Raw genomic sequence first — 15,929 nt, forward strand, 5'->3', positions numbered from 1 at the left:
TGCTCCGACTACTTAGATGCAAGTTCTTTGCCCAGTGAGGTTGGACAGGAGGTTAAGAAGGCAGGCCCCAATCTTTTAAGAGGCAATACCTGATTCAGTGATACTTACTTTCAAGCAAACATGCACAGGATTTGGCTATAAATGTGTGGGTGGCAATATCAATTGGGTTTGCTCCACTATAAACTCCCTCCCAATGGCAAATTATATCAAGTAGTCACACCAATAGTCACTTCAGGAATGCATGCAAGTCATGTTGAATCAACCTTTTTGTCATCATTGTTCATAATGAGGTTTGCCTAAGCAAAACCTTTCAAGACCTTGTCAAAACACTCCTTTGCCATGCACCTATGTGCATACATATTGTCCTCTAGTGATGCATGTCTCAGAGCTCACAATGTAAGGCGGTCTAAAGCAAGCAGAGACCTCCTTCCATTAATATTGCTGTATAGTGTCAATGATGAGGATTGCTGAAAATGCCACCTAACTAAAGCAAGAATGAAATTAGCATATTTAGAGATGTATTACTCCCATGAGTGAAATGGTACTATTGGCTAGAAGCAAGATAAAGCTAATTTGGCTTCCACCAGTTTATCAACAATGCACCATTCCTCCACATTAGCTAATTTAGATGGCTATATATCCTGCAAATTCACCATGGTAAATTAATTGGAGAGGAAAGGTCACATCCCTATGAAATATCTGTATGCAGACCATGGTGCTAAGAAACAAAGTAATTTAAGATACAGCAATTAAAATTAAAATTGGTTATTTCAATTATTATTTTTAATTATGGTAAATCAATGTGAATAACTTAATACCTATCCTAAAATATTAAATTGTCTGGGCTAAAGGGATTTAATGCCAGTTACTATTAAAAATAAAGTCACTTGGTTTACTCTAAATGACTGAACATGTATTGACTTAATTCATGTTCTTTGTTTTCCTACTTTCTTATTAATAGAATTACTATACATGAATGAAGCACAGGAGGCATTTACCCTTATTTGTATTTTCACTACTTTAATGCAGGGGGGCCAAACTTTCTGGCAGGAGGGCCACATCATCTCTCTGACACTGTGTCAGGGGCTAGGGGAAAAAATTAATTTACATTTCAAATTTGAATAAATTTACATCAATGAATATATTAGAGATGGAACTTATATGAATGAATGAAGGTCTTGCAAAAGCTCAAGGCCTATAAAAGGCCTTGCACAAAGCAAGGCCAGCCTTTCCTTTGCTGCCACTGCTGCATCACAGATGTGTAACAGCAAGCAGTGGAGGGAGCCCTCGTCCCACAGCTCACGCAAGAGGTCAAACAGTTGGCTGTCACGCTGAGAGCAGTTGCATCAGGCCAGCATGGGCTCCAGCAAGTCTCTGGAGGGCCAGACTTATTGGGGACTTGGGTCTCCCTGAGGGCCGGATTGGGAGTCCTCGAGGGCCGTGGTTTGGGCACCCCTGCTTTAATGGAAAGAGATTGGATAGGTATGACTATGAATATAAACAGCAGGGGTGGGAGGTTGTCTTCATGTCCTACTTTTGGGTTTCCAAGAGGCCACTGTGGCCATAGAAAATTACAAGAGAGCTTTCCAAGTGCGCAAATACAAACGCACCTCATTGGGATAAGCAAGAAAAAAAATGAACTACATTGACTAGGATTCTAAGGTTACTAAAGACACAGATATCTTTAGTGACGTAAGTGATTTGATTTGACGTAAGCAATTAGTGTTGTGATCTTCTATATCAGTGGTCTCCAAACCATGGCCTGCTGCATTTCTGAATTACCAGTCCAGGTACAGTGCAGTGATGGCAAAGGTTTTCCCTTCCATGCCACAGCCATATGTTCTTACAGCCTGTTTCAGAAACATAGCCCATTGCCCCAAAAAGCTCTGCACCCCACTTTCTTGGAATAAGTTACTGCCCAGTGTGAGTTTCTGAGACGCTGGGCTGTAAAAACAAAGGGCTGCACAGCTGAAAGTCTTCATGCCTGCCATACCCAGCCAGATAGTTCAGAGGCACAGGATCCTGCCCATGGGCTGGGGTTTAGAGGCCCCTGATCTATATATTTGCACTCCTCTTCTACAATGAATTAGGTGCACCTAACTCTTCACAGGTCTGGGCTGTCAGAAGTAAGTTTCATTTACTTCAGATGGACAAACTTTCAAATCAAAATGCATAGGATCATGCTGCATGTATTCAAAAGGAAGGATGATGATTCAGTGCAGCATGGTTGCTAAAGTGTCAGATTAGAACCCGGAAGAGAAGCTTTATTCAGCCATGAAGTTCACAGGGTCATTTTGGACCAGTCACTATCTTCTATCTGGTCCAGTGATTCTCAAACGTTTTAGCACAACAATATGTCGGGACCCTCAGGAAGTGAGGTTATTAACCTGGAAGTAATGTCATGGCTGGAAGCGACATCACCAAGCAGGAAAATTTTTAATACCCCCCTTAAGACAATCAATTAAGGGCCCAATCTGAGCCAACTCTCCAGCACCATGCAACTGAAATGCAGCCCCGAGATAAGGGAACAAATGTTCCTAAACCTTGAGAAAGCCTCTATGACTGCCTCCCCACCACAGGATGCAGTGCATGCCCAATTGGCACAGCTGCACCAGTCCTGCAAAATTGGATAGGATTGGGTCCTCAGTAAGTTAAAATTTACAATAAATACATCTATTTAAAATAAAAAAAACCCTCCTAACCTTCCCAAGCAGTTGCTGATCTGTTTAAAAAAATTCCCCAACTACCCAAAAGCTGCAATCCTATTCACACTAACCCAGGAGTAAGCCCCATTGACTATTATTGTTAAAAGCATATACAAAGTAGCCTGTTGAAAGTACAAATCTGTAACATTTCCCCAAATGCAGTCACATAACATGGTAGCATCAAGTTTAATATATACCCTGAAATGAACAGGGACCCACCTGAAATGGGCTTGCAACCCACCTAGTGGGTCCTGTTTGAGAAATACTGTTCTGGTCCATCTCAGTTTTTTTTTTTTAAAGTAACTTCAGGGTATCATTTGTTTCACATGGAAAACCAATTCAACCTCTACATCAGTTTTCAAAATTGGGATGTAATGCAAACTAAACAGTAATATGACACCTGTGGTGAGGCACAGAAAACAATGAACATTGAAGGTACAGATCTATAACATTTCCCCAAATGCAGTCACATATAGTGGTAGCATGTAGCAGGTAGTCTAATATATTAAAAATAAAATATTGAAATGAATGGGACCCACCTGAAATTGGCTTTCAACCCATCTAGTGGGTCCTGACCCACAGTTTAAGAAACACAGCTCTATTCAGCTCACATCAATTGTAAACTTTTTTGTGCAAGTATTGTACTTGCCCTTTGCAGGTACCACCAGAGACAGTAGCTGTGCACAGAAGTTAGCATCTTGCTGAACAACTAGGATTTGTCATGCACCTTCCTTCTTTGAAAAGAGGACCAGACAGATACACATCTACATCTTGCCCACTGGAGCACCACCTCAGCCATCTCCATTAGGGTGGGGGCTTAGGCCAGGAAGGGCACTATCATATGATCACCATAACAGTGGACTAAAGTACCACCTGCCATACCTTCCACTAGTACCACAGATTGAAAAGCCCCAATATCTATCTTATGCCGCACCCTGATATTCAGGTATTAGCAGCAGCAACGTGGAGACTTCAGGATTCCTATACACTGGGTGTCCTTAGAGAGGCTGCACAATGGCTAGGAGGAGCCCTTTGCAAATGCCTGCAAAAAGTTACAGCACTTGCCTACATTACTGCCCAATCCAATGCCTGTCTACTCAGAAGTAAGTTCCATTGTAGTCAATGGGGTTTATTCCCAGGTACGCGTGGATAGGATTGCAGCCTCATTCCATCATCATCTTTTCAGTTGCAATTTTCAGAGAACCCTTAGGCCACAGTCCTATCAATGCTTACCCAGGAGTAAGCCCCATTGACTAAGAGGGGACTTACTTCTGAGTAGACATGCATAGGATTATTGGGCTCTTATTTCATTACCAGCACGTGGTTACTTGTAAAATAAATTCTACTAAACATCAGGTGAACTTTTTTCCCATGCAATGGTACTATTAGGGTTGTCGGTCTAACTTGCACTGCATTCACAAGGTGGAAGATGGTGCAACAAAACATGAGCAATCTTATTGCAAGCTGGATCTCCAAACCAATGCATGAGCAGCTTTGCTGGATTATATACTATGTATACAGTATATACTGTGAGTGTAGTTGTGACACCGAAAGACCCAAGTACCAAGTACTGAAGGGTCTGGTGCCAGGGTATATATGCAATATATACTGTGTGTGTGTGTGTGTGTGTGTGTGTGTGTGTGTGTGTGTGTGTGTGTGTGTTGAAAGACCTAGGTACCAGGTACTGAAGGGTCTGGTGCCAGGCTATGTATGCAATATATACTGTGTGTGGTTGTCGAAAGACCTACGTACCAGGTACTGAAGGGTCTGGTGCCAGAGCAGCTCTTGCTGCTAGAGGAGCTTCTTCTGCCATCGCTCACCACTTGGTAACCCGAAAGAGAAACTGCTCCTCCCTCCTCTCACGGTTTAATCTATTGCAGACATGAGAACCAACCCGCCCCCTAACCTTGATCATGTGAGACAATCACGTGTCGCGGGTGTGTGTGTGTGTGTGTGTGTGTGTGTGTGTGTGCACGCGCGCTAAGGCTACGCGTTTAGACGTGCAAGCTGTCCCTACAGGCAATCCGATGCATGGTGGCTTGCAAGCAAGTCAGCCCCAAGCAGTTCAGTCGAGGTTAGGCGAGGATGCGCTTTCCCCAGTGTCCTTCTGGGCTGTATTTAAATGTTAATGCTCAGATTTGGGAGGAGAGCTGCAGTTCCAGCCAGGTCGCAGCTTAAGCCCAGAAAAAAGCCTGATGTTCCTTTGGGGCACAATCCTGTGCATGTCTACTCAGAAGTTTGTCCTAATGTGTTCAGTGGAGCTTACTCTTAGGAAAGTGTGGTTAGGCTTGCTGCCTTATACAAGATTTCCTGTTGATTAAAAAGTGTTGGGTTTTTGTTTTATTGCTATTTTATCTCCATGAATCGTTCTCCCTTTGTCAAGCTTTAGTGCGCTTTGATAAAATAATAAAAATAATAAAATAAAAATGATAAAATAAAAATAATATTGGGACTCACCTAGGGTTACCAGACTTTTAAAAAAGGAGATCTAGAAATAAATAATTTATTTTATTTATAAGTAATAATAACCAGAAAAAGGCCCTCAAACATTTATCTCCCTATACAGTATTTACACATGCTTCAGAACAACAGGAGCCGAGCTCTTTGCAGGGTAATTAGCAGCTACAGTATCTGATTTTTGAACACCTCAGGGCTTAAGGCAATTTATTCCATCATCCTTTGGCAACACATTGAAAATCAGGTTGTGATTCACCAGTGGGTGAGACTGATTGTTCTGAGAGCCAAAGACATGTTACTATGTTATTGACATGTTGGAATGACATGTTATCATGATACAACATGAAACCAATAAGGTGTTAATACAGTATGAGTCAGCTCACATTTCCATGTATCATAATACAGTTACCCCTGCTAAATGGGTGAAAAGGCACTTTTTCAAGTGGTGCCCCTCTTATATTTAGCAGGGGGAGAACCATCCCTCTTCACCCCAGCACAGTGTCTTGAACCAATCAGGGGCACACCTTTTATTTATTTACTTAATTAAATTTGATTTTGTCTGGGGGGGGGGCTACAAATCTTTGACCCGCCCTCCCAGGTAGCAAATAGATGCCTCAGCTATGCCACTGACTGGGGGGAGGCAGCAGAGCAAGTAGGTGGCGAGCTGCTGGAGGGAGGAGGTGGGTTCCTCCCAATTTTCACTTTTAAAAAGCCTGGGCATGTTGTCACTTCCAGTTGCGACATCATTTCCAGGGCAACATTTTGAGCTACACGATCATTAGCTATGCCACTGCTGACAGGCATAGTAGTGGAAAGTTCTCTTCCACTGTTATGATATTTGGGGGTCTGATAAACATGGTGTTTTGCTCTGGCTGCTATTCTAAATATTTGTGCTAGGGTAGTAGCAAACCCCAGGCACAGTGGGGACTTGCTTCTGAGTAAACATACATAGGTTTTTGTTGCATCTGCTTCATATAGTGCTAAAGCCTTTTCAAAATGGCCTATTATGTGGACTGCCCACAAAGATGACTGGGAAGGTTGTGGATAGTAGATCTGAAAAAAACAAGAATAATTCTTGCAGAACAAACCGCATGCCTTGAAACTTCACCTGCATTCTCATTCATGTTAGACTTTAGATCTGCTTTTGTGGTGTTCCAAAGAGAAAGATACTCATCTTATCATTACCCATTGCAAAAGGAAGTCAGAGACACTTTTTTTTGGGGGGGGGGGAGCTATTTCATTATTAAATAAGCTGCTTTTCAGATTTATTTTTGGCTGAAAACCCAAATCAGCTTCAGCCCCATCTCTGACCTACAATACAGTATTAACAATGGATGCAATGGTCCAGTCCTATCCAACTTTCCAACACTGATGCAGCTGCAATGCAGCCCTAAGGTAAAGGAACAAAAGTTCTCTTACCTTGAAGAGGCCTCCAAGACTGCTCAACCACTGCAGGCTGCAGTGTAAGCACCTTGGGCACAGCTGCATCAGCACTGGAAAGTTGGATAGGATTGGATCCTAAGGCTGCAATCCTAACTTACTTTTCAGCACTGACATAAGGGCAATGCAACTCCAAGGTAAGGGAACAAACTTTGCCTTACCTTGAGGAGGTCTCCGTGACTGCTCCCCCCCCCAACTGCAGGATGCAGCACATGCCCCACTGGCACAGCTATGCCAGTGCTGAAAAGTTGGTTAGGATTGTGCCCTAGGTCACTTGCTTTTGGGCTGCAGTTCAATGCACACTTGCATGGGAGTAAGAGCCACTGAGTTAAAGAGAACTTACTTTTGAGTAGGTGTGCCCAGCTGTGTCAGTCTCTTCTCTACACCCCATTCCATATACAGTACAGAGATATTGGTCTGTATTGGCACTAACTTTCAGAAGGGTAGCTTTCTGAGGGCCCAATCCTATCCAACTTTCCAGCTGTGGGGTAGCCACAATATAGCCCCATGGCAAGGGAACACATGTTTCCATACTTTAAGAAGGCCCCAGTGACTGCCCATCCACCACAGGATGCAGCGCACACCCCACTGGCACAACTGCACCAGCACTGGAAAATTGGATAGGATTAGGCTCTTTCAGCCCAATCCTATCCGCACTTTCCAGGGAGTAAGCCCCGTTGACTCTAATGGGACTTACTTCTGAGTAGACATGGCTAGGAGTGAGCTGTTAGAGCACAATCTTATGCAGGTCTTCTCAGAAGTAAGTCCCATTATAGTGAATGAGGCTTACTCCCAGGTAAGTGTGGATAGGATTGCAGCCTTGGAGCACAAGCCTATGCATGACTACTCAGAAGTAAGTCCCATTGTGTTCAAGGTGGCTTACTCCCAGGTAAGGGTGGACAGGATTGCAGCAAGAACATTTTGTGTGGGCAACTCAGTGCCCAATCCTATGCATGCCTACTCAGAAGTAAGTCCCACTGCAGTCAATGAGGCTTACTCCCAGGAAAGTGTGGACAGGATTGGGCAGACAGGCTGCAGTCCTATCCACACCTGGGGGTAAACTCCACTAACCACAAAGGGGCTTACTTCTGAGTAGACCTGGGCTGTCACACGCTCACCGTAGGGAGGGGAGCACAGAGCACAGCCAGGCGCCGACGGGCTTCTCCGCTGACTGGAAGTCAGCTGAGGCGGAGAGGAGCCTTGGCGGCGGCGAGGCCCGCCCGGAGCGCGCATGCGCCGGGGTGGTGGTTGCACACAGCTGCGGCCGTGAGGGTGAGCGGAGGGCCGGGCAGCGGGACCCCCGTCCTCCCGCCGCGTCCCCGGCGATGGGCCTGGGCTGGAGCAGCCCCGAGGAGCGCGAGCCGCTCCTGCCGCCGCCTCAGCGCCCCCCGCAGCGCGGCCAGCTCCAGAGGCCGGCGGCGGAGGCGGCTGCGACGCGGACGGCGCCCCGCGGACGGGGACAGCCGGCGGCGGCGCCTTCCCCGCGCCTGGCTCAGGTGCCGGGGCGCGTGTACGGCCGGCGCTGGCTGGTGCTGCTGCTGTTCTCGCTGCTGGCCTTCGCGCAGGGCCTGCTCTGGAACACCTGGGGCCCCATCCAGAGCTCGGCCCGCCAGGCCTTCGCCTTCTCCGACCTGGACATCGCCGTGCTCGTCTTTTGGGGGCCCATCGGCTTCGCGCCCTGCTTCGCCTTCATGTGGCTCATGGACAAGAAGGGTGAGAGGCGCAGGGCTGTATGTGTGAGTGGGTGGGTGTGTTGTGCGACTGGAGAAAGGAGCCCCTCTCTGTGCAGTGTGTCCACACTGAGCGACACACACAAAAATCACATTGTGTGTGTGTGTGTGTGTGTTGTGTTACTGGGGAGAGAAGCTCCTGTCTGTGCAGCGTGTCCACACTGATCGACACACACAAAAATCACATTGTGTGTGTGTTGTGTGACTGGGGAGAGAAGCTCCTGTCTGTGCAGAGTGTCCACACTGAGCGACACACACAAAAATCACATTGTGTGTGTGTTGTGTGACTGGGGAGAGAAGCTCCTGTCTGTACAGCGTGTCCACACTGAGCAACACACACAAAAATCATATTGTGTGTGTGTTGTGTGACTGGGGAGAGAAGCCCCTGTCTGTGTAGCGTGTCCACACTGAGCGACACACACAAAAATCATATTGTGTGTGTGTGTGTTGTGTTACTGGGGAGAGAAGCTCCTGTCTGTGCAGTGTGTCCACACTGAGCGACACACACAAAAATCATATTGTGTGTGTGTGTTGTGTTACTGGGGAGAGAAGCTCCTGTCTGTGCAGCATGTCCACACTGATCGACGCACACAAAAATCATATTGTGTGTGTGTTGTGTGACTGTGGAAAGGAAGCCCTCGTTTCTGTCTTTCATCCCCATATAATTAAGAACAAATATACTGACCCCAAATCTTTCTTGGCATGTTTATATTTTTTGTGCGTTGCTCATTGTCAACACATTGTACAAACAGGGGTTTCCTATCATCGTCCTGTTTATTTGCCTTCACAACAACCTTACAAGGTGGGTAGCTGAGGGACTAAAGCAGCTGTTTTCAACCACTGTGTTGCAGTACACTGTGGTGTGCTGCGAATGGTCCCCAGGTGTGCCAAAGGAATTTAAGAGAGGGTCATTTGCTAGTAGGGCTATTGAGGGATGTGAGTCCCCCAGTGGTAGCACAATGTGCCTTGTCAGTTGTCAAAAAACTAATGGTGTGCCTTAACCATTTTAGTGCCTTGCCAGTGTGCCATGAAAAAGGTGCAGATGAAAAAGGTTGAAAATCACTAGACAAAAGCCTGTTGCTATCTCCTGTCTACACTCCTCTTGGTTTCACTTGTTGGTTTGATTTGACACTTGAAACATGCTTTTCTCTATAGATGGGAAACCCACAGATGCTATTGATTGCAACTGCATTGAACAGTAATCAGTAAAACACAAATGGAATAGCAACATGTTAAAATAATTCACTAAAAACTTGTCAGACTGATATCAGCAATGCAATAAAAACAACTGAATTAATAATGAATTCTTAGCTTCCCGCATGTACAGCATTTTTGAACTGAACCATTTTATTAGAACATAAGAAGAACCCTGCTGGGTCAGGCCAAAGGTCCATCTAGTCCAGCTTCCTGTATCTCGCAGTGGCCCACCAAATGCCCCAGAGAGCACACAAGACAGCAGACACAACCTGCATCCTGGTGCCCTCCCCTACATCTGGCAATCAGAGGCAGCCTGCCTCTAAAACCAAGAGCTTACACATACCTACTATGACTTGTAACCTGTAATGAACTTTTCCTCCAGAAATTTGTCCAATCCCCTGTTAAAGGCATCCAGGTAAGATGCCACCACTACTTCCTGTGGCAAAGAGTTCCACAAACTAATTATACGCTGGGCAAAGAAATATTTTCTTCTGTCTGTCCTAACTCTTCCAACACTCAGCTTTCATGGATGTCCCCTGGTTCTGGTGTTACGTGAGAGGGAAAAAAGCGTCTCTCTATCCACTCTGTCCATCCCCTCCATGATTTTGTATGTCTCAATCATGTCCCTCCTCAGGCGCCTCTTTTCTAGACTGAAGAGGCCCAAATCCTGTAGCCTTTCTTCATAGGGAAGGTGCCCCAGCCCAGTAATCATTTTGGTTGCTCTCTTTTGCACTTTTTCCATCTCCACTATGTCCTTTTTGAGATGTGGCGACCAGAACTGGACACAATTCTCCAGGTGTGGCTTTACCATCGATTTGTACAACGGCATTACAATATTAGCTGTCTTATTCTCAATGTCTTTCCTAATGATCCCAAGCATGAAAATTAGCCCTCTTCACTGCCACCGCACATTGGGTCGACACTTTCATCGAGCAGTCCACAAAGACCCCAAGATCTCTCTCCTGATCTGTCTCGGGCTGCTCAGAACCCATTAGCCCAGTGATTCTCACACATTTGGCACCGGGACAGAATGAGAATCTGTTGGGACCCTCTGGAAGTGACATCATCAAGCAGGAAAATTTTTAACTATCCTAGGCTGCAATCCTACCCACACTTACTTACTTTACTTTGGTAAACCTTTATTGGCATATAGAAAGTCAATCGATAACAATAAATATGACAAGGCAAAGAGATACAATTTTATCAGTTATTAACTTCTGGCCTTTGCCATAGAAACTGCCGCCAAAAATTCCACCACCAAAATGGTGATGGAAGGGGAATAATCACTGAGAAGGATTGGGAAAGGATCAACAAGGGAAACGGGAAGAGAAGAGAGGAAAGGGCCAAGTAGGTGGGACCTGAGATTATGATGGGCTGTACACTGAAGAAGGATATGATCCAAAGTATCTGGTTCAGCTGAACAAAACAGACATGATCTATTTGAACGAGGGATTTTAGAAAATCTCCCTTGGTGTATTGCAGATGGAAATATGTTCAATCTTGCTAACATGAAAGCCCTTCTTTTGGTCGGATTAATAAATTGGACAAAATAATTTGCAGGGCAGCCAAGGGAGGGGGACAATCCGAAAAAAAGGGATGAACAGGTCGGATTTAAATTAAACAATAATGTTACGTATTCTTGCTCCCAGAGTTTGAGTTTAATGAGATGATGCACTTTTTGAAGGTCCATATCAGCTAAAAGTTCAGGAAAAAGATCTAAGGAAGATAATTTGGCATAAATAAGTTTAGACCAATTAGATGAAAAAGGGTCTTTTAATAAATCTAAGAGAATAGAATTCGGGTGAATATTAAGATGGAGTCTAAGCCAAAACTTAAAAGTGAAGGTCCAAGCTACAGTAGTGGGGAGATGAATACCCAGTTCCAAAATCATAGTGGAGAACCTAATTAAGTTTGGAACTCCAAGAATTCTTCTCAGAAATTTAGCTGCTGCCTTATCTATCTCCTGATTAGCTGCTTCAATCCAGACAGCTACTCCATATAATAATTTAGGATAAACTTGTGTCTCTGCTCACCATGCAGACCAGAAAGAGTGGATGGGATTGGGCACTGTATGTCCAGTCCTCTCTGTTGCGGTGCCAGGGGAATAGGTACTTGAACAGCAGATTTGGCCTCAGTAGTGCCCAGAGGGAGATGGTGAGGAGTTGTGTGGAGGCAGTAGTAACTGCTTGTCATCACTGGTCACCTGCCTGAGAAATAGCTGCCTCTACTTTCCCCACCCACTTCTTCTATTTGGCAGTGCTGAATCCAGTTCTCGCCACCATCCAGAGGGCAAGTGAGTGAATGGAGGTGATTGTCACATTGAACTTTGGGCAGGATTGGCGGGACAGGATGCTGTAGCCATTGCCAACAGCAACACAGCATAGACAAGGGGTTCTCAACCTCCCAGGAAACCATCTCATTGACGGCAGAGATTGCTGCTTCCCCACAACAGTCAGGAGTCATTACTTTTAGGTAGTCCTGGGATTTAAAAAAAAATGAATTCATTTGTGAGTTGAAAAAGTGTGAAAACTGCATATAGATTGCCATATAATCCAATGTTTATCTGTTGCCCTGTGTGTTTTATACATGTTATGAAATTGTGGCCAGTTACAATATGTTCATGCAGTGGGACAATCAAGATCTGCTCCCAGTCTTCATGCATCTCACTGTGCAAAAAATGTAATGTGTGAACAGTAGACTATTGTGGATTCGACATTATTTGTGTGAATCCAGAATTTTGAATGAGTTCACCCAAGTTTGTAACTCTCTCTTCATTCTTCTTGGCACACATGCATCTCTGTATTCTAATGCTTAAGGAAAAGAGCAGCTAATTTGGGAAGGACTGTGCCAATGTGGAACAGAAGTGAACTCATTCAAGTTGATACCGGTATAAATGTAGTAGTACTTGTACAGCATTCAGCAGAAGTGTGATACTGCTCTTCATAAGGAAGTAGATTCAGAATAGTTGGGTCTCTGCTGATAAGAGAACATGGATACAAGGAAGATAAGGAACTATGGGTTGACAGAATGTCTAGACCTTTCTTTGTGTCAATATTACCCTATGATAAAGGAACATGATGAATTTATGAGGGTAGGGGCACCAAAGCAAAGATTAGAGAAATAATGGGGTCAGAGGTGAGACAACTGGGAAGTGACTGGAGCTTGACATTAAAATGCAACTTTTATTGGGTTCTGTCAGTATACAGCTGGATAAATGAACAAGAAGTTAATGATAAAAAGTCACTTCCCTTAGTTAAAGGGAGTTTAATGAAGAATGAATGAGGAAATATGTCACTAAAAATAAGGAAGTATGTGTCCTGTCTTGCCTAACTCAAGACAAGCATGAGTTTCATGATGCAAGATGAAGTAGTAAGCTGACAGTTTAGCTAAAAGTGCATGCACAGCAAAGATTATTTTAGCATTACAGACTTAGCAGGACATTTCCATTCATTCTATAGAAATGGCCAACCATATTTTGTGGGTTTTAATTAAGAAGTTTATTTCATTTAAATGGCTCATCTTTCCAAGCCAAAGGCTTTGGATGGGTTTAGCATTATAAACTAAATGCTTAATAATAAAATTGACCCATTCTAAATGCTTGCAAAGATGGTAAAGAATAGATTGCATCAATATGATGCCTTCAAATTTTGGGGGAAGACATTAATTTACTTAATTTAGCAAATGTTAAAGGAAATGAGGTGGAGGGTTTCTTATGAAGTTATTAAGAAAATAACTAAAACCTGAGGTATTAATATCTTTTACCCTCTGAAACGAACTTGAAATTCGGATTTTATAATTTTATGTATCATGTACAAGCTGCAGTGTAAAAATTTTTGGTGTGTGTGTGTTAATACAAGTATGAGAAAAGATTATAATGTCTCAGTGCTGATCCAGAGGATGCATTTTTGTAGACAAAGAACCTGTTGCTTGTGGTCTACCTTTAATTGAAATTGGTAGTAAGTCTTCTGGATCTTAATGGAACTGAGTTGCACTTGTTGGTGAACTGATAACAAGTCTTGTTGTTTTTGAAACTCCAAAATAGGTGTAGACTTTCCACAAAGTGACCCCCAATGTGATCCTGTCTCTGAAAGATGTAGAGGTATCCTTTCCCACCCTGCTGATGTAGCCGAACTGCCAGAGTGCATACTGTAGCCTTTGGGGAGGACAGTCCCAGAGGTGTCCTCCAGTTAAGGGAACATTTGTTCCTTAACCTGAGGGTAATCCCTAGCTGTTGGAAACAGGCCAACTTGAACCTGTGCCAGCAAAATTGCTGGTACAAGTTCAAGTGAACCCAGGAAGGCGGCTCTAGGTTTGGTGTTGCTGCTGCCACTGATACCACCCCCTTCCAGGTCTTGATCTGCCCTGTCTCCTCCCTTTTCTTCCTTCTCCCACCCTGTGTGCTGACTTACTGGCACCTAGGGGCGTGGAGACTCTACTGGTGGCCTTCCACTTGCAGTGGCTGCCTCACCCCGTGGTACAGCGTGTTGCCTTTTGAGACAGCTGTTAAGGACCTTACCCAGCTAGAACCCTTGGTGACAAAAGGCCCACACAGGATTGGGCTGCCCCATGACTAAAGTGGTGACCAATGTCACTGGATAGAACAAACTAAAGAGAAGGCTAAGTGGAATATGCATGGGAGTAAATCAACCTTTTCAGACTAGGACGTGTTTCGTCTTAACCTTTTACTATATATTGTATGCTCACCATCTTCTCCCTTCAGCGTGTCCAGATGCAAAGATGGTCAAGGCATTTGAACTATTTTACAGTTGGTAAAGCAGAGGAATTTTTGATAGTTTCAGCTAGTGATAAGAAAAGCTGCTTGCTATTGATATTCCCTCTTCAAACACTGCTATTAAAGGTAAAGGAGCTCCGCATCTAATCATCCTGCACATCTGTGTTATTGTGCTCTCTCTCTTTTAAAAAACCCCAACTTCTTGGCAAGTGGGGAAAAAAATGATGATGGGTGACGCTTGTGTGACCCACAGTAGGTTGGAGCATAACCAAACTGTCAGCCCAATCCTTTGCATGTCAGTTCAGAAGTACATCCCATTGAGTCGAATGGAACTTACTACCCTGTAAATGTAAATAATTATAGCCTGTGGATTGCATCCAACTATCTGATCCCATAAATTGGATTATTCAGTCATGGTTTTTAAATACTTAACTGTTACTCTGTGTGCTTAATATTTTTAAGAAATAGTTCACTGGTGAGGTAACTATTTCAGCAGGCAGGAGGTGTTAATAATTAGTAGTGGAGAAAAATGTATGTCTTGCAGTCATAAAATCTTAAACTCAGATACATATTTAGGGTATGGCATCCCATGGCACGATCCTTGGGTGCCCCAGCTGCCACAGTGAGTGTGCACATGCTCCAGTTGCTTCCTGAGTCAGGAAGCGACTGCAGCATGTAGGCTCTCACACCAGTGGCTAGGGCAATTTCTCCTTAGCTGCTGCTGTGCATACACCCGCTCTCTGTTGCTTCCCGAGTCAGGAAGCAACTGGAGTACCTACCGCCTGCGCAATTTCAGCAGAAGTCTGGGTGAGCCAGCTACATTCAGCACACAAGGAAGGGACATGTCTCAGCCTCCTCCTCCCTGACCGTGCCTCCATTTCCACCTCCTCCTGCATAGCCTTGTCTCAAGGCCATGGTGAGCTTCCTCTGCTCTCCAGTCCCCTCAGCATTCTGGGGCTCCATTGACAGACTGTCTCCACTCCTGCTTCTTGCGCTTTGCATTTCTCTCCAGCCTTTACTCATCCCCCCCTGCCTGGGCATCCCAGTGAGCCTTCCCCAGTGGCGTAGCTAATGATCATGTAGTCTGGTGCCAAGTTCAAAATGTTGCCCCGGAAGTGATGTCACAACCGGAAATGATATCATGCCCGGGCTTTTTAAAAATTGAAAATGGGGAGGAACCCACCTCCTCCCCCCAGCAGTTCACCACCCACTTGCTCTGCTGCCTCCCCCCAGTCAGTGGCATAGCTAAGGCATATATCTGCTACCTGAAGTCAAATAAGATTTTGTAGCCCCCGGGCATGACAAAATCAAATTTAATTAATTAAATAAAAGTTATTGGTTCCATGCTGTATCATAATAACATCTCATTGGCACTCAGAACAATCGGTCTCATAGGTCAGTTTGGAGTTGAGCAAATCCACTTTTTGTTCTACAAGGCAGTTGTGTTTTCATTTTCTTCTTAATTGGCCATAACTTTTGATAGAATACAGATATTCCAGTGCAGTTTATTTCATTGCACTGTGCATTAAATTACCTTTCCAATGTTATATAACATGATGGTATGATTCATACATACTCAGATTTTCACAATTTTGGTCACTAGTGTCAAGCTCAGCTTGTTGCCCCCCTAAAGCTTGATGCCCAGTGCAGCTGCTACCCCCTGCGCTC

The 15,929-nt window shown here is 44.4% G+C and overlaps 2 protein-coding genes across 4 annotated transcripts in view; one reads left to right on the forward strand and one right to left on the reverse strand.

Moving 5' to 3' along the window:
- The window catches only part of HSPBAP1 (HSPB1 associated protein 1), a 74,316-nt gene extending 69,723 nt beyond the window's left edge, over positions 1-4,593 (reverse strand). The window contains exon 1 of one of the 3 annotated variants that reach the window (XM_066632393.1): positions 4,458-4,593. In XM_066632393.1, coding sequence (XP_066488490.1) covers positions 4,458-4,518 — 61 coding nt within the window. In that variant the 5' untranslated portion in view covers positions 4,519-4,593. Of the gene's footprint in view, positions 1-4,383; positions 4,399-4,457 lie in introns of those variants that run through there. The other 2 variants (XM_066632401.1, XM_066632408.1) reach the window with 2 other exon arrangements.
- Positions 4,594-7,878: 3,285 nt separating this feature from the next.
- The window catches only part of SLC49A4 (solute carrier family 49 member 4), an 84,906-nt gene continuing 76,855 nt past the window's right edge, over positions 7,879-15,929 (forward strand). Inside the window, exon 1 of the mRNA XM_066611770.1 lies at positions 7,879-8,315. Coding sequence (XP_066467867.1) covers positions 7,928-8,315 — 388 coding nt within the window. The 5' untranslated portion in view covers positions 7,879-7,927. The remainder of the gene's footprint in view (positions 8,316-15,929) is intronic.

Source organism: Tiliqua scincoides, chromosome 1 (genome assembly GCF_035046505.1).
Source record: "Tiliqua scincoides isolate rTilSci1 chromosome 1, rTilSci1.hap2, whole genome shotgun sequence".
NCBI lineage: Eukaryota > Metazoa > Chordata > Lepidosauria > Squamata > Scincidae > Tiliqua > Tiliqua scincoides.